Source organism: Nicotiana tabacum, chromosome 16, assembly GCF_000715075.1.
Source record: "Nicotiana tabacum cultivar K326 chromosome 16, ASM71507v2, whole genome shotgun sequence".
NCBI classification, from domain to species: Eukaryota; Viridiplantae; Streptophyta; class Magnoliopsida; order Solanales; family Solanaceae; genus Nicotiana; species Nicotiana tabacum.
The window spans coordinates 116321682-116339861 of NC_134095.1; the positions used below are offsets into that span (position 1 = coordinate 116321682).

At 36.1% G+C, this 18180-nt stretch overlaps 2 protein-coding genes and 1 long non-coding RNA gene across 5 annotated transcripts; 1 reads left to right on the forward strand and 2 right to left on the reverse strand.

Annotated features, from left to right (window-relative positions):
* Positions 1-1697: 1697 nt before the first annotated feature.
* LOC142170365 (uncharacterized) lies at positions 1698-2160 on the reverse strand. Its single transcript, XM_075232262.1, has 2 exons — positions 1992-2160; positions 1698-1879 (listed from the first exon to the last, which is right to left on the reverse strand). Exons 1-2 carry the CDS (start codon positions 2158-2160, stop codon positions 1698-1700), a joined length of 351 nt encoding a protein of 116 aa, XP_075088363.1.
* A 2513-nt stretch (positions 2161-4673) lies between these two features.
* Positions 4674-9088, forward strand: LOC142170756 (uncharacterized). The gene is made up of 2 exons (XR_012700241.1): positions 4674-4898; positions 8379-9088. It is a non-coding gene; the product is annotated as an uncharacterized LOC142170756 (long non-coding RNA).
* Positions 8714-12993, reverse strand: LOC107788772 (uncharacterized). Of its 3 annotated transcripts, XM_016610488.2 has the most exons (4): positions 12653-12973; positions 11195-11268; positions 9733-9866; positions 8714-9030 (listed from the first exon to the last, which is right to left on the reverse strand). In XM_016610488.2, exons 1-3 carry the CDS (start codon positions 12908-12910, stop codon positions 9779-9781), a joined length of 420 nt encoding a protein of 139 aa, XP_016465974.1. In that variant the 5' UTR covers positions 12911-12973; the 3' UTR covers positions 8714-9030; positions 9733-9778. The 3 variants fall into 3 exon arrangements, with proteins under 3 accessions (XP_016465974.1, XP_016465971.1, XP_016465972.1); XM_016610485.2 differs by lacking the exon at positions 8714-9030 and having other exon boundaries at positions 9544-9923; positions 12653-12993; XM_016610486.2 differs by lacking the exon at positions 8714-9030 and having other exon boundaries at positions 9544-9866; positions 12653-12971.
* Positions 12994-18180: the final 5187 nt, after the last annotated feature.

Genomic DNA, 18180 nt, shown 5'->3' on the forward strand with positions numbered 1-18180 from the left:
TTTGAAGAAATTGATGGCAGCGGATGTTCCTCTTGCCATTGGATGGAAGAGAATACAAATTATTATGGGGAAGTGCACAGTTAGCCACTAATTAGAGATATTTTTACGTTTTAGTTACTGTTTAAAATGTATTTACTGTTTAGCTAGTGGTTAATAAATTTTACCCACTCAGACAAAAATACCCATGTGCTAGATATGAGTGTTGTGTAAATATTAAGGACATGGTGTGTGTTTGTAAATATTAAGGACAAAGTGACATGTATTTGCACCTTTATTAAACTTTTGGACATCATGTCCTTAACTTCATATGTGCAGCGTAAATGTTAAGGACATAGTGTCCTTAACTTTATGAGTGTTGTATAAATATTAGGGACATGGTATCCTTAACTTCATGAGTGTTGTGTAAAAACGTCTTTTCGTAATAATTTTAATAGAGTAGTGACTATTTTTGTTCAACATTAAAAATACTGGATAAAAACTTAATACCATATTAAAAAGTGGCTATCCCGCACAATTTTTACAACTATTATGGTGTTAATTTTTGCGCAATTTGATCACTTAAAAGCTAATTACTGATGATGATGACTTCCATAAAAATTTTAGACCCCCTACAAAAAGCTAGAGCTAGCTACTGAGCATCTGGTAGGAAGGGCTAAGAATTGGTATTATTTCTTTACCAAGATAGGTTTATAGGACTATTGAGTTTACTTTATTCTAAAGTAATTAGCACCAAGTTGAGTAAAGACATGCTTGGAACTTCTCTCTAACCTACTAAAAGAAAAAGCCTTCTTCTTCTACACTCATCCTTCCATGGAAGCAGATCATCCTACCATCGAAATGGTTCTACTAATGATTCCCCTTAAACTGCCAGACATTATCAATAATAATAATAATTTTCATCCTCAAACTCAAACTATCTCATATAAGGATAAACTAATTAGGGAGGGGAGGGAGGGGGGGGGGAGATATGGATATCAACATTGATCCTCTTGAAACCTTACCATCTACATCCTTGGATACTTCAATCATGAATCCTCTAACTACACTGGACAAAAAAATTACCCTCTCACAAGAGGACAAAACCCACATGTATTTACCTTGCAAATACTCAATTGTTATCAAACTCCAAGGTAAAAAAATTCTTCATCGAATCCTAAAGAAAAAGGTTCAAGATATGTGGAAAATAAAGGAAAAATTTCCCTTAATTGACCTTGGGGAAGACTACAATATTGCAAAACTACAGAACAAAGATAACATACATTCAATCATGCAAAATGGCCCATGGTTCATCTTTGGACACTTTTTATTAGGCGTAATACATACGGAGATACTTAAAGTTGACACGATCTTTCATTTAAACACCTGAACTTAAGAGAGTTCTTATTGAGCACGTACGTTACATGAACTTTGTTCCAATTAAACACTTCTTGCTGAGTTGGAACATAAAGTGAGTTTCACCCAATATGGGCGCGTGAAAAGCCCAAAAAACAGATTTTTTTTATTTCCTTCTTCTTCTTTATGTCCACCACCATTTTCATCATTGCCTCCTCCACTTTCCGTCATCTTCTCCGACTCAAATCGCTATTCTTCTTTCGAATCCCATACTAGATTCAAATTCAGCCGAAAACGAAAAGGTGAGTATTTGTGATTGGAAGAAAACAAAAAGGATACCACACACACTCATAAATCATTTCCGCTTAGCTGACATCATCCTCACTATTTTCATCTTCATCAGTGTCAGAGGGAGGTGAAGGGTCAAGCCTAGCAGCATCAATGGCCCACTTAATCACCTTCTCAACTTCATCGTCATCCTCTTCATTCTCCTCCGCAACCAGTTGGTTAGCCGAAGAAGAATAAGCGGGAAGAGAGCTTTTGAGAGCTGCAAATCTGGGAAACAAGTTAACATCGGAAGCTGTAGAGGTTGAACATGGTTGTTGGGGAATAGGGTTTTTGGTTTTGGGGGGTTTGCTTGGATTTGGGGGCACGGAAACGTTGATCGAGATCTGGATCGATGAATTGGGTGGAAGAACCACGAGCCATATGGGAATTGAGGCAGAGCTTGAGGAATACGTCATCCTCTGCCGCCCGCAGCAGCTCTTCAACCTCGTCGTCTTCCGCCTTCTTCTTCCTCCTATTGTTGTTGTCGATTCCTCTGCTCATTCTCTTCCTGTTGATGACACGGTACCACAGATGTTTGTTTAGGGCTAGTTATCTGTATTTTAGTGGAAATAACACTATATAGCTGAGGTGGACAGTGAGGTGGACAAATAAAATGATGTGGCACGATTTATAATGGTTACTTTTGCCACGTAGACGGAGATTGCAGAACACGCGCTTGGTTAATTAATAAGCCAGCAAAAAACGTGTCTAATTGGTATGAGAATTGTCTAAGAAACGTGTCTAATTGGAAAGAGGTCTAGTTTAAGTGTCTAAGTGAAAGATCGTGCCAACTTTAGGTGTCTCCGTATGTATTACGCCAAGAATCAATGTCATACATGGGTACCAAATTTTGTGCCATCAGAGGCAAAACAATCCTACGTTGCAATTTGGCGTCGTTTCCCAGATCTTCCAACAGAATTTTGTGATAGCTTTATTCTTCAAAAGATTGAAAACTCAATAGGGAGGCTGCTGAAAAAAATAGATGCTTGCACATCAACAACCTTAAGGGGTCGATATGCCAGAATGTGCATGGAATTATCCATGAACCAACCGGTGACAAAATTTATTTACATTGATGATCGTAAACAGTCCATAGAATATAAGGGAGATAATTTCTTTACAAAAGGTGTGGGTTCCTAGGCCATACTCATGCAAATTGTTCACGCTCATTAAAGCCCATGTCAGAAGATACTATTGATGAGAAGGCTGCCCCAAGCCACAACGAAGATGTAGAGTCACACATGCCTCAAGTGGAAAATGGCTGGCAAGCCGTGACCTTCCAAAAACCAAGGAATTCAAGAAAGCCAACAACAATGGTGGACAAAGGTTCTCCAGTAGAGGCTGGTATAAGTGTCAAATTATTTAATGCTTCCACAGGTAAGTACATCAACACTCAAAAGTTTAAGTATGTTAGTAAGGATAATAATACCATATCAAATTACCATAGCAATAGATCTTATGCCCAGGAAACCAACCCTAAGAAAAATTCTAATCTTAATAATCCTAAAGGCTTTCTTCTAGAAAACCGTTTTTCCATGTTGCACCAAGAGTCCATGGTTTCACAAAATAATAATCTGAATAATTATAATTTGTTAATGAAAAACAAAAACACGTTGCATGCATTTAGTAGGATTTTAGACATGTCTAGTAAAAAAATCTCCTATTGATTCTATCAAATCTTCCTTTATAAAAAATAACTCTAGCAATAATACTCTACCTATGACATACCAAGATATGATTTTGCCAAACAACCCTACCATTAACCCCTTAAATCCCTCCATTACTATGTCTAACCCCCTCAATAACAATTTACACTTGTCTCAAAAACCTATTCTTGATGGCCAAATGGTAAACAACATGCAACACATGCCAATAGATTTGCATGCAAGATCTTCTATTATATCTCATACGCTAGACCATCCAATTTGCATGCACTTGGACATAATCATTTCCTCCTCCCAATCCCCTCCTATTTTAGTTAGTAACAAATACTCTGAAAATGCCAGACTTCCCTTACACAACCGGAGAAGATACCGTCTCATCCAAATCCTCAGTCAACAGCGTCCATCCAACATGAACAACCACCATTACCCCTACAAATCCAGAATCGTCCACTAATTTTTGTCCAATCTCCACTACCACAAGACCATCACCCCATGTCCTGGATAGAAATAGGTCTAATAGTGAGGGGTCTAGTATTTAATGCCACAATCAATGTCTAAGAGAGTGTGATCTTGATTCAAAATCCAAGAGACCTAGAACAATTAGTGTCCGAGGGACTCCATCTTGCAATGAGCAACTATTGAAATCATGTGTGGGTGAACAACATTTTGCAACCACTAGTCCCACAACTAAATCAAAACCTAGTAGAGGAAATGAGAGCTCATTGGAACCTCCCCCTCCCCCCACTTCAATCCAGTTCCAATCTTCCCTCAGAATCTAGGGTTGGACCTTCCCTTCTTTCCCCTAGAAGCACTCACTGTCATCAACCCTATTTTGATGCCTTGAGAGGCACCACATCAAGCTCCACCCCCTCAAACACAACCTCAACCACAGAATGTAAACATGCAAATGCCAATGGAGGAAATGAATCTCAACCCTCCAGGAGCTCCAAACTTAGGCAATCCAATAGAAGAAGAAGTGAACGAACAAATAGACTTAGCGGGGGAATGAACAGAGGAATTGTCAAACTTAGACGAGGTAAAAATATTTCTATTCAAGGAAGTACTAGAGAAGCACATACTTACTTGCCCTCTACTACAGAAGAGGCACATACTTACTTGCCTTCCAAACTTTCTCAAATGTTCAATGGACATTCGTCCTCCTCACGACCCAACAGTGGGCAACAGGGCAATAATTCTAATCCCCTCCCTGAGGAGAAGCTCAACAACCCCGAGGGACTTGTTATTTAATGGTCACTCTCATGCACAAAATTTTAACATGATAAGTCCTGTTAATATAATAATTTGGAATATACAGGGGGGGTGGAATAATGAAGACTTTAGAAGGAATTTAGAAGGAATTTTAAGGATCTAATGATGCACCATCACCCAAGTGTAGTGACACTGGTTGAGACAAGAATGATATCCCATGAGTCTCTTCTTAATGAGTTTGGTTTCTCCGATATGATTGAAGTTCCAGCGGATGGGCAAGCATGTGGAATGGTTATTCTATGGAACAATGCCAAGGTGTTTGTGCACAATTTTGGGAGAAATCAGGAGATCCATGCAACAATTGAGGTATGTCCTACTAAATTCAAATGGCTATTCTCTTCAATTTATGCTAGTACAAACGTTAGTTCTAGAGATGCTATGTGGAATAATATTAGAAGTATCTCTGACAATTACAAAGGGGCCTAGATTGTGGGAGGAGACTTTAACGACATTTTTAAAGCAAATGAAAAATTAGGAGGAAGATCACTAAATCATAGACGTGCATGTAAGTTATGGTTCAATCTCAACCACTGTAATCTACTTGACCTTGGCTATAAGGGCACTAGATTCACATGGTCAAATAATAGATTTCATAACAATAGTCTAATTATGGAACGACTTGACAAAGTATTTGGCAATGAGCAATGGATCCAAATTTTTTCAAATGCTAGCATAACTCATCTAGCAAAAACTCACTCAGATCATAATCCGTTACTTTTAAATCTTATCCCTAAGCAATACACTAACCTTCAAAAGCCATTTCGTCTTGAACCCTTTTGTTGCAAGCACCCGCAGTTTAGGAATCTAGTTGCTTCTTCATGGTCTAGTAACCATTTTGTAACAGCTTCATCCTCCTTTCAATCCCTAGTCAATACCTGGAAGAACAATACCTTTGGTGACCTCAAACGAAAGAAAAACAGAATTTTAGCTAGGCTTAGAGGTATTCAAAATTTCACATATTTTTATTCTAGTTTATTTCTTCAAAATTTAGAAGTCACTCTAAGAGTTGATTATAATAACGTCCTAAAAATTGAAAAGGACTACTGGAAACTCCAATATAGAATCCAATGGCTCAACGATGGAGATGCGAATACAAAATTCTACCACATTATGGCCACTAATAGGAGAAGAAAAAACAAAATAGTTTTCTTTAAGGATGAGAATAACAATTGGATAGATGATTCGCATGCCATCCTTAATCACACTAGGGATTATCTTAGTCACATGTTCACAACCTCTCAAACCATTAGTGACTGGAAATCTATAAAGTCTGATCCAAAAAATTACAATAAAATAGACTTATCCCCTCTAGATAATCCTCTCACAAACAGTGAAATTATCCAAGCTTGCTTCTCCTTTAAACCTTACAAAGCTCCAGGCCCGGATGGGCTTCACTCCTTTTTCTTCCAAAATTATTGGAACATAATTGGAAACTCTGTGATCAATCTCTGTAAAGATGTTCACTAGTGGAAAATTTCAGAAGGTATTAATGACACCCTTCTATGCCTCATTCCAAAAATCCCCAATACAAACAATTTAAAAAACTTTAGGTCAATTGGACTTTGTAACACTGTTTACAAAATCATTACTAAAATTATTTCTAACCGATTAAAGCCGTTCCTGAACAACCTCATTAGCTCTTTTCAATTTAGTTTCATTAAAAACAGAAAGGCATATGACAATGCTATTATCATTCAAGAGCTCTTGCTCAAAATGAACAAATATCGGGGAAAAAAATCATAATATGATCTTAAAAATTGACCTAGCTAAGGCTTTTGATTGCCTTAAATGGTCATTCATCTACATAACTCTTTACTTCTTTAATTCCCCCCCCCCCCCCAATATTACGAAGCTCATTATGAATTGTATTACCTCTTCAAGGATTGCAATCCTTGTGAACGACTCCAAAACTGACTATTTTGTTCCATAACGTGGTATCAGGCGAGGGGACCCTATGTCCCCATACCTGTTTATTCTATGTATGGAGATGTTATCCACTCTCATCAACCATAATGTTGACATAAGACACAGGACCCCATAAGCATAGGAAAACATAATTACCAGTTATCGCATTTATTTTTTGCTGACGACCTTACCTTAATGGCTAGAATTAATAATAAAACCATCCATAATATTAAGCATTGTCTTGACCTCTTCTGCTCCTTGTCTGAGCAATCCGTCAATAGAGCAAAATCCAAAATTGTTGTGTCCAAACACTGCCCTAGGAATGTTTGCAACAACATTTCTAATGTCCTTAAAATGAATATTTGTCACTCCTTTGGTAAATACCTAGGTTTTCCAATTACTAATTTCAAACCTAGAGCGCCTGATTTTCAATTTGTTATTAATAACATGCTAAACAGACTAGCTGCTTGGAAATCGAATTGCCTTACAATGGCTGGGAGATGCACCTTAGCGACCTCATGCCTAAATTCTCTCCCCAACCACATTATGCAATATTCCCTACTGCCCTCCAAAACCCTAGAAATTATTGACAAAATTCAACGTAATTTCTTATGGGGCACAAATTCTACCTCCAAAAAGCTCCACCTAATAAAATGGGACACTATCACCATGCAGAGAAAAGAGTGGTTTAGGAATCTATTCTGCTAGAAAAAAGAACTTAGTTAACCTAACTAATCTTGCTTGGAGACTTCTAGCAAATGCCCACTCACCTTGGGTTAAGATTATCCACGAACTACATGGTAATGGAAATAATGGTAATAATGGCTCCTTTATTTGGAAAAATATTATCCAAGGGTGAGAGATTTGTAGTAAAGGGATTACTTGGATCCCCCACAAGCTCTCTCCTCTAAATGCATGGGACAATTGTTGGATCCACCAAAGTCCTCCATTACACTAATGTATCCACGGTCCTTTAGGCCAGAATGAAAATCTACTCTCTATTAAGGACTTATGGGTTAACAACTAGTGGAACTTGTCAAAAATCTCTCTACAAATCTATGCTTCTTTATTAAACAAGATTAAAGCTACCATTCCTAACAACTTCAATTGTGACTAACCACAAATGGGTTTTTCTCTAGTAAACTTGCTATACCCTCCTGGACAACCACCCCAACATAACTCAAGATTTCAATTGAATTTGGGATTTAAAATGTCCAAACAAAATAAAATTCCTCCCATGAAAATGCCTCCACAACAAACTTCCTATTAAAACCTACTTAATGCACAACAGTCAAGGAATTCTAGCATCAGTTAGGCATCAACACGAGTGGTTACAACTCGGCTAATCAATTATTGATAAATATTCGTGAACTCTCACATTTCTCTAAGAAAGGGCCACATAGATTGACATGATATGCTCCTTTTTGAGATATGGTATATTTGGACAAACAGGAATAACAACCTTTATAACAACACTACAAACAAAGCGTACATATACTATCCTTACAAGTTAGCAATTGAACACAAATTCCTTACTGAAAAAGAATCTATGCTTCAAGGCATCCCTATTTCTGTTAAATGGATAAAACCTATTGCTAACCATATTAAGCTTAATATAGATGGCTCCTTCAATAACGTAATATCCACATGTGGCTTTCGTGATCTATTTAGAAATAGCAATGGCATATGGGTGCTGGGGTTCCAGGGCTCTTCATATGGTCTATCTCCCCTGCATGCAGTACTTATGGCATTAAGGAAAGGCCTACAACTAGCAAGGGAATAGGGTTTTACCAACATTGATGTGGAGACAGACTCCACAGATCTCATCAATTGTCTACAACATGGTTACACTTTACTTAACAATATTATTCATGATTGTAGGTTATTGATGCACCAGGTGAAAGTTCAAACAGTGGAGCACAACTTCAAAGAGGCCAACAAACCAGCACACAAGCTGGCTAAGGAACTTCGTGTAAACAATGGCAAGGATCTCGGAACTTTGAACTATCCACCACATTTTGTAATCGTCGTCTTAGCAACTGATTATGAAGCTACTACCTATCTAGTTAAGAATATTAGGAAGGATACATGCACTAAGCTTGCTTCTTTTGGAAACAATGTCCTCCGTGACTTTTCAATGCTTTGTAATAGCCAAGTAGGTAAGGCTTTGTAATAGCCAAGTAGGTAAGGCCCCGTTGGGCGACTCTGTCAATGTAGCTACTACCTTATAATTATTAGTATAATATAATAGATCCCTGCTTATCCAAAAAAAAAAAAAATAGCACCAAAGAGGCTATCTACTTAACATGCAATTGAGTATATGCTGCAACAACTATACTATTGTTACAGAATGCGGTATGATATGAGTTTTTCCTAGAGTTTCTAATTGAAGATTCTACCAGAAAGAAAAGGATTTAGATATGTTGGATGTTTCCTTAAATTTGATCAACCGGCCGAGTTGTTCTCTTCACCAAGATTCTGCTTAATCCCACTGCAACAAAAGAAATGTGGCAATTTGACTCGACCACAAGCACTGCAAGTTGTTTGCATCAACATGTTGTCAACAGTGTTATTATTCATACCTGTGGTACTTGAAACAAGGAAAAGGAAACTGGAGGACATAAATAAAATCAGAAAGAATTGGGAGCACATGCTGATTTTCTACATTTTCTGTGAAAAATATTTCAAATAAAATTGATAGATAATAGTAGAAGGAAACATCAGATTTTATGCCATTGCCTTCCTAAGTATAAACATAGATAAGCATCATGGTTGCCTATAAAATTACTACTGACTAAGATAAGCATCATAATCACTATAAACTCTGAAATACCAGCTCCAGTGGAATTTGTACAATTGCAAAACAAGGATACAATGATAGATTATTAACAAGAACACATTAAGAGATCATGCCAATAATATCTTGTATGCTAAGTTAAGCAAGATACACCTCAGACCACATAAAATTTAAAATTCATCTATTTAGAAAATCAACCAAACAACTTTATGAAGGAATGACCTACTCATGACTTTTATGCTAGGATTACGGATGGCATGACTAATATTTTGCTTTCCATTCATAGTTATGAATTCTGTACAGTATGATTTTAAAACAATTTAACCGTCATCTGCTTCAAAACACAGTTAAACCAATGCACCCCCAACACATGGCACTTTGATAATAAGGCAACAACGCCATCACCGGAAAGAACACATTTCTAATTGAAGATTCTACCAGAAAGAAAAGGATTTAGATATGTTGGATGTTTCCTTAAATTTGATCAACCGGCCGAGTTGTTCTCTTCACCAAGATTCTGCTTAATCCCACTGCAACAAAAGAAATGTGGCAATTTGACTCGACCACAAGCACTGCAAGTTGTTTGCATCAACATGTTGTCAACAGTGTTATTATTCATACCTGTGGTACTTGAAACAAGGAAAAGGAAACTGGAGGACATAAATAAAATCAGAAAGAATTGGGAGCACATGCTGATTTTCTATATTTTCTGTCAAAAATATTTCAAATAAAATTGATAGATAATAGTAGAAGGAAACATCAGATTTTATGCCATTGCCTTCCTAAGTATAAACATAGATAAGCATCATGGTTGCCTATAAAATTACTACTGACTAAGATAAGCATCATAATCACTATAAACTCTGAAATACCAGCTCCAGTGGAATTTGTACAATTGCAAAACAAGGATACAATGATAGATTATTAACAAGAACACATTAAGAGATCATGCCCATAATATCTTGTATGCTAAGTTCAGCAAGATACACCTCAGACCACATAAAATTTAAAATTCATCTATTTAGAAAATCAACCAAACAACTTTATGAAGGAATGACCTACTCATGACTTTTATGCTAGGATTACGGATGGCATGACTAATATTTTGCTTTCCATTCATAGTTATCGATGAATTCTGTACAGTATGATTTTAAAACAATTTAACCGTCATCTGCTTCAAAACACAGTTAAACCAATGCACCCCCAACACATGGCACTTTGATAATAAGGCAACAACGCCATCACCGGAAAGAACACATTTCTAATTGAAGCTAATCAGAGATGTTTCTGACTTGCAATTGACAACTGGGACTGAAAATGTGTTTAGTTTAAACCGAAGAACCAAATAGGAGACAACTGTACGTCTCCAAACAGTTAATTTTTCAATGAGACAGTACTGCCTTGGTTTAAGTTCTCACATTGAATGCTTCCATACATTTATCAGTATAAAATTTCAAGAACTACAGGAGTATAAAAAGAAAAAAGAAAAAGTTAATTAAACATCCAAAAGAAAGGTAACAAAACGTCAACGAAACAAAGGCAAAAAAAGCTAAGTAATCCAATGTGTAAACGCAATACACAGAGTTGTCATCTGAATACTCTATTTCCTTCTTAACTTTCTTGGATTCATTGGTTTGCAACCTCCTCTATTGCTCTATTTTGTTTGTTTTAATTTTGTACTGGCTAAGGTATTTTCATATTTAAATTATAAAAACTTGCCCTTGAAAACTAGGTTAATTTCATTTTACAGAGATCATAAAAGCATATATGTTTTGTCAAGAAATTCAAATCAGCTCTTCTAAATTCAAGAGTGTACAGGTTAAATGACACTTTGCGGATTTTGCTTCAAGTTTAAACATTTCAAATACAACTTGTTTACTTTTGCTGGAAAAGCTCTTACTTGCATCGAATAATCACTGGAATGGGTTTTAGAGCCTTTGGTCCATTCCTTATGCCTCTCTTGTGAGGGGAAACCTGCATCATCAACCACAACCCATAAAAGAAATGCAGTCAGATGTAAATTCTTCAACTCATCCCCTCCCAGAGAGCACCATCCCACATCCAAACAATCCCCCCCACACAACTTCAGAGCATGTATTCATGTTATGCACACATGTAACGGACTACGGAAATCTAAAAAAGTCCTAGTTAATATGCGCAACCAAAGAAAAGAGCATCACAAATGGTTAGTCAGTTAGTGTAGTAAAGAACAATGGCATTTAATGGAACAAGGATCAGATCCCGATCTATCATTGATCCTCAAGGGAAAAAAAGATAGAAAAGAAAAAAATATGGAACAGAGACTGCAGCAGCAAGAAGAGAGAGGAGTTTCCGTCTATATAAATATCCTTTAATGTGTGAAAGCGTATCATCCTTGCTACTACTCAGCACATAAAGTCAGCCGAATGTGTTTACAACGGTCCTAAGTGGCAGCTAACTTCAGAATATTTGTTAAGACATTTAGCTTATATTGACTCTAATTGCTATGAACAGGCAAAGATTCAATAATTCCTATGATTTCAGTACTATAAATCTATCCTATTAGCAGAAATCTTAAGGGATTCAATGGATTAAACTTCAAGTTTAACTAGAGACTACATGTACTTAACTAATCCACACAGCCAATCAAGCTTAAGTATTAAAGAGTACCTTTAGTTCCTAGATGCCATATCGCAACCCAAAGGGATATCTCCTAGTATGTGCCAGGTAAAATGTTTTTGAGAGAACACAAAACTAAAAGAACCGAAATAAGGGAAGCAGCACGCAGAGAAAGATTTTAAAGAATTGATTATATCTACTCAGCAGTGATTGATGTTATATGCAAAATGCCAAATAGCTTTAAAAGTAGTTGAGATTCCTCTAGAGAAATCTTGTAGTTACACAATAGCCCAGTGCCAACTATACAATATTAACTTCAAAGTTCACACAAACACAACAACAAAACAACTATGCCTTGATCACAAGCAAGTTGGGGTTGGCTATATGAATCCTTACTATTCATGTTGCACTATTTAAGCTCATCTCAGTCCTATATTATATAAAATGCAGAACAACCGTAATACAAAAAAAAAAAACAAAAAACAAATGTACTAACCTCCCCAACTATGATCGTCTACAGAACCAAAATGACCGGTCAATGACAAATACAAGTGAAACAATGGATAAATGAGTACATAGTGAACCTAATCTGCCAAATGAGCATGATATGCAAGAATTTAAGAGCCACAAAGCAAAATCCCACAATATCTTTTAGGGAAAAACTTCACGATAATCATATTGGTTGAGTTAAATTTAGATTTTTTTTACTATTATAAGAAATTCATCTTGGTGCCAAAAGTCAAAGGAAAAAAAATCGAACCTTCTTTTTAGGAACAGCCATAAGCTCCATGGACCCACCAATGACAGGTGAATTTGGAAACATATATCCTATGTTACTGTTACTGTTGTTCTTATTATCATTTTCAGGCAAAACCAACGACGGTGATGTAGCCGTCGGCTGATTAACCACGCTATCTAGAGGCGAAGGTCGGGCCGTGATGTGAAGAAATCGTCGGAGACCGGAGTTAACGCCGGCGATGGTCCCGCCGGTCCGTAGCATCGCTGCACTTAACGCCATTTTTGCTGAAAGTGAGCAGTAGAAAGCTTTAGATGGTGAAAAGACTGAGGGCTCGGTGGTCACATGGGCCGAATATTATGGGCTGTCTCCCTTTTGCTATTTGGGTTCAGATGTAAATAGGCCCAAAACGGCTTTTATACCCGATTTTGGGGTTATAATTGAACTTATATCTGTTCTGTAATTTTTTTTTGTCAGTCTATTCATTTTATGATCAACTTCAGACTTATTGGGTCGAAAACGAAAAAATTGCACTTCAGATACACTTAAGGCCAAATAGGTATGAAGTATAACTAATTCATGCATTTAAGGCAAATAAGCATGAAGTGAGAAGTTACACTTTAGATGCACTTAAGGCCAAAAGGTTTGAAGTGCAACAACCGTTTTCCTACACTTAAGGCCAAAAAGGGATTTTTTTCATTCTTATATAATATTTAAAACTTACTTACTATAAGTGTTCTAATTTTGTATATTACCTGCCCTAAACAAGGATTACTTACAAATTATATACATTCCACCTTAAAAGACTCATAATTCTTTATCAGTGCCTTCAATTAAGGGATTTAGTTACACCATTTTTCCTTATTTCTCTCATCTCTCCCCTCCTCTCTAGAATATTTAGACTAAAGATACTTCCAACAGTCAGCATTTTGCACAAAACAAATCAAGTAATTACAGTAATTTCTTCCACCTTAGGACATTGTTCAGCTATTAAAGAAATACAGTCGATGATCTAAGTCTTGAGATTCGGAAGTGGTTCACTATTTGGTGACAACAAGATATGCAACCAACTAAAATCGAAAGTGGTACACTATTTGTTTTTTTTTTTTTTTGGTGATTCAGTAATCTCAAAATTAGCGAGGAGAGACACAGCAAGGTAGGTGGACAACAACAACAACACAACTCAGTAAAATTTCATCAGTAGATTTGGGGAGGGTAGAGTATACGCAGACCTTACCCCTATCCTAGAGTGGATAGAAAAGTTGTTTCCAAGACCCTCAGCTTAAATACAATAGATCTACGCCGGAAAATTACTGATAAGAGAAGCAATTCAAACTAATTAGTACATTAAAACACGACTGAACAGCTACCAAATGTGCATCTTAGCGGTCTCAAGCATATAGTGGAGAAATCTTATTTCTTAATAGAATATAGTACACAAAGATATCAGTTTCGGAAAGTAAGCAAGTAGGTATAAGCTTACCACATAATAACTGTCACGACCCAAAATTCACTAATCGTAATGGCATCTAGTCCAATCTGCTAGGCAATCCAATTAATAACTATTCAATTTCAATAATATAAAAAAAGACAATTAAACAAATGAATTATCTGAATCTTACACATTTCTCAAGGACTGGTATTAAAAATCATGAGCTTCTAAGAATAGAATTTACAAAGTTGATATGAAGTAAATACATCTTCTGTTTGAAAACGTACATAAATAGAGTTTTCATAAATCTACGGCTACGATGAACAAGAGGCATCTACAACCGGAACGCAGGAACATCTTCAAATCCAGCAACCATCGAACACAGCAACAATAACAACCAACATCTGCACGCAATGTGTAGAAGTGTAGTATCAGTATAACCAACCCCATGTACTAGTAAGTAATAAACCTAACCTTAGATTGAAAGTAGTGACGAACTGTAATAAAGGTCGAGTCCAACACCAATAGCCAACAACAATTCATAATAACGTAAAGCAAATAATAAAAGAAATAACTCGGAATTCAAAATGCTCAGCTTATTCATAATTTTGAAAATAGTTCCGCTTTTCAAGTATAGTAGTGAAAACCTAAATCCTTTACCGAAATCGTCAAAAATATGAGTAAGTTTGAAAACTTAAATTTCCCCCCAAAAACTTTTGTTGATACCCAATTTTTCTCTCATATTTTAAATATATATACATACACTTAAAAAATAGTGCATATGAGTCATCATTTGATTTATAAGCATACACAAATATTTTTCATAATTTTTTATAATTTTTAAAGGTTTTAAACCAATTTATTCCTGCATTTTATTATATATAAATATCTAATAATTATCTTTCAAACTATTTTTATGATGATTTAATCGTTTAAACTTATCATTTATACCAACATAATATTTTAATATTTTTCAGTACATTTTTATAATTACATTTGCATTTTTAAGGCTAAATTGTACATCTTTGCAATAATAGCCCATATTAATGTATAATTATATTATTTATGCATAAACTGACTTTTTATTTTTTATAATGTTAAGTAATTCTTTTTAATTATTTTAGTGCACAAATGATATTTTTTATATTTATTAATTTCTTTTATAAATTATTTTTTGTTAAAATATTAGGTATTTAAAATCTGGCCCCAAATTCACCTTAATTTTGGACCTACACTACCCAGACCTTGGCCCAATAACCCCAGCCCAATCGTAAGAGACCCAACCCAGTCCAAAACTGATCCCAACCCTTCTCAAACCCCAGCCGTTGATAAAAAATGATCAACGACTCACAACACCTTTCCCCCTTTCCTTATATCACCTGACCCCAAACCCCAATCCCCCTTTCTCTTTAGTCGCCACCTTCAAACAACCCTCCCTCTCACAGAAACCCTAGCTGCCTATCAATAAGCCTCTCTGAATTCGTCTCAACCAGGGATTTTTCCATGATTCTCTTACCTATTGTGTGTTATATCGCCATCTCCTACGAATTTATGTTATCTCCTAGTACTTGCTTAAACATGGCAAGTACTATATCCTAGATTCCGGCCATTTTCCTTTTGACCGCTTGAATTTGGACATGAATCTCATCCATATACTTCACGACCATGGCTATATGGGTCTGATTAGATTTTGGCCAATCTTCGATTTCTATCAACTAGGGTTTGAATTTCCCTTTATTCCTTACCGATTCTTAACCGATATTTTTTTTTGTGTGATTGACTACTCTTTTTCCTTATGTTTTCCTAATTTCTACTTTATTCTTTGCCTTAAATTTGACTCTAAATTATTTTTGGTATTATTTGTATGTTTCCCTATTGATTTACTGAATCCCATTGATTTATGCCCTAAAACTGATTCTAATTGATTCTAGATTATTTTTCCCTTGTTTGTGTCTGAATAATTTATTTTCCATACTTATTTGTTCGATTTCTACACTATATAAACCCTTTCCCCATTCCCCTTTAGGACAGGTTTTGGAATCATTATAACCTCATTAGATCTAAAATCTTTACTCTGTTATTTCATCTTATACTTTGGTTTTGTCCGGCTAAAAGCCAAGGCCATTAAATTCTAGGTTTTTGCTTCTCGTTGATGATCAGAATACTCTGGACTTTTGTTCTTTCTTACATTTTCATTTAACTGGTAAGTTACTTGACTTTTGCAATTTCATCCTTATATGTCTCTGATTTGCATGCGTTCTTACTTCTGAATACATGGCTTAATACATTTTTGGGTTACTTTTAAGCATCGCTCTGTAACTACACACACGTTTTAAGTCTCTTTAGCATTTAATTACTCTTAATGCTACTAATTCTGAGATTATCTACGCCTAATTAGGTAATCTGAATCTTCCTAGGATCGTTTAGCTAGTGTGTTGATGCCTGAATATTCATGAACCTGTTTACTTGATTTGAATCTCTGTAATGAATGCCTCACATCTGTAGTAATACGTATTAAGACTTTCATTGTTAGTTATAATTTGCCTCCCTACTATTGTGTCACTCAGCATGCTCACTCGATCCCATACCCCTTTAGTATTTGCCTGTGATTCAGAACAGTTGTCTCAGCATGTTGGAACTGGTATTAGGATGAATATTTGATACAACTGGATCTGCTTTAGTTAATTAGTCTACTATGGCAATGCCTGAATGCCTATATCTGCTACTTGACATGAGTTTACCTTCCATTCTATTCAGAATCTCTGTAGTGATAGTCTTGCATATGTTATGTGTCCTAATTTGTTTGAGACTTTTTCTAGTGAATGTGATATTGCCCCTCTACTAACATGTCTCGCAATATGTCTTTGACCCACTTGATGCTCTTTCCTTCTGTGCTTACTTGGTTTATCACAATGCTGTCTTGTTTCTTGTATACTTAGCATAATTTCCAACCATGTTTCAACTTGTTTAGTATTGTGCACCTGTGCATAATAATCCTTTTCAATCCTACAAATATGTTCTTTCCTTAGCTTTTTTAGCATGTGGCTGCCTCTGTACTAAATGTTGAACCTGTTTCTAAGTCTCTGTTAAGCTTGCTTTTAAAATTCTGTGATTTGTTCGATTGTTTGCTCTATATACTCAATTTGGTTGTATTTGTTTAAATCCCTCAATTCCTATCTCTCAACCTTGGTCCCCTATTTTTCACTTGTTACTTGGGCTCTTTGAGTTCTCATTCTTAGCCGGCTGAAAGCCAAGGCTATTTAGGTTCTATCATCTAACCTCCTTAGTGTGAGCACTGCTCGGGGTCCAATTGAGATCCTTATGAACTCTGACACACTAGGACTTGGTCCTTAGTTATTCTCTGAATTTCCTCTATCCACATCCCTAGTGTGAGCACTACCTTAGGTTCTTGAGGCCATTGGGAACTCTAACATACTAGGGTCATGGTTCTAATTGCTCAACTCTGTTTTTCACCTACTGGCTGAATCAATTGGTTTCTGGCTGCCTTATATCAATGAGGATGTAATTTCTGGGCCGTTGAATGAAGGCCTGGCCTAGCTGGTGTATCTTTGGGCCTGCTGTAGGCTCCCTATAATTATTTTATTTTGTAATTTATGCCATTCATTGGGTCTGCAATAATAATCATGTAATAATATTTGGGGTGTTAGTAAAATTGGGAAAATGGGGTTTATCTTAACACTTGCATTGAAATGGGTAGAAATCCTGCCTATAGGTTCTCTACTTTGCTCAAAATGTGTCATTATGCTCAAATATGTTTAGTTGCTATAGAAATCCTGCCTATAGGTTCTCTACTTTGCTCAAAATGTGTCATTATGCTCAAATATGTTTAGTTGCTATAGAAATCCTGCATATAGGTTCTCTATTTCGCTCAAATGTGTTCTGCTTTTATCATTATTAGAAACCATGCCTATAGGACTCGATCAAGCAGTTCTGGACATATTCTTGTCATTACCATTATTAGTTACTGCGTGAATCACCTAGACATCATGCCTATAAGTTTAATCTCTTATACTCATAATCAGTAGGCAACTACATAGGCTCTTAGAAATTGTATTAAGAAAAATGGCTCCTACGTATGAAATTGCCTGCTTATTAAAAT

Bases quoted from the DNA above. Each gene is read 5' to 3' on its own strand.
- LOC142170365 (XM_075232262.1), bottom strand. From the start codon at position 2,160: ATGAGCAGAGGAATCGACAACAACAATAGGAGGAAGAAGAAGGCGGAA. The intron at 1,880-1,991 runs GTTTCCGTGCCC...CCAGATTTGCAG, and splicing joins CGATCCAGATCTCGATCAAC to CTCTCAAAAGCTCTCTTCCC.
- LOC107788772 (XM_016610485.2), bottom strand. From the start codon at position 12,910: ATGGCGTTAAGTGCAGCGATGCTACGGACCGGCGGGACCATCGCCGGC. The intron at 11,269-12,652 runs GTTCGATTTTTT...TTGATGATGCAG, and splicing joins TGGCTGTTCCTAAAAAGAAG to GTTTCCCCTCACAAGAGAGG. The intron at 9,924-11,194 runs GTAAGAGCTTTT...CCTTGTTTCAAG, and splicing joins CCAGTGATTATTCGATGCAA to TACCACAGGTATGAATAATA.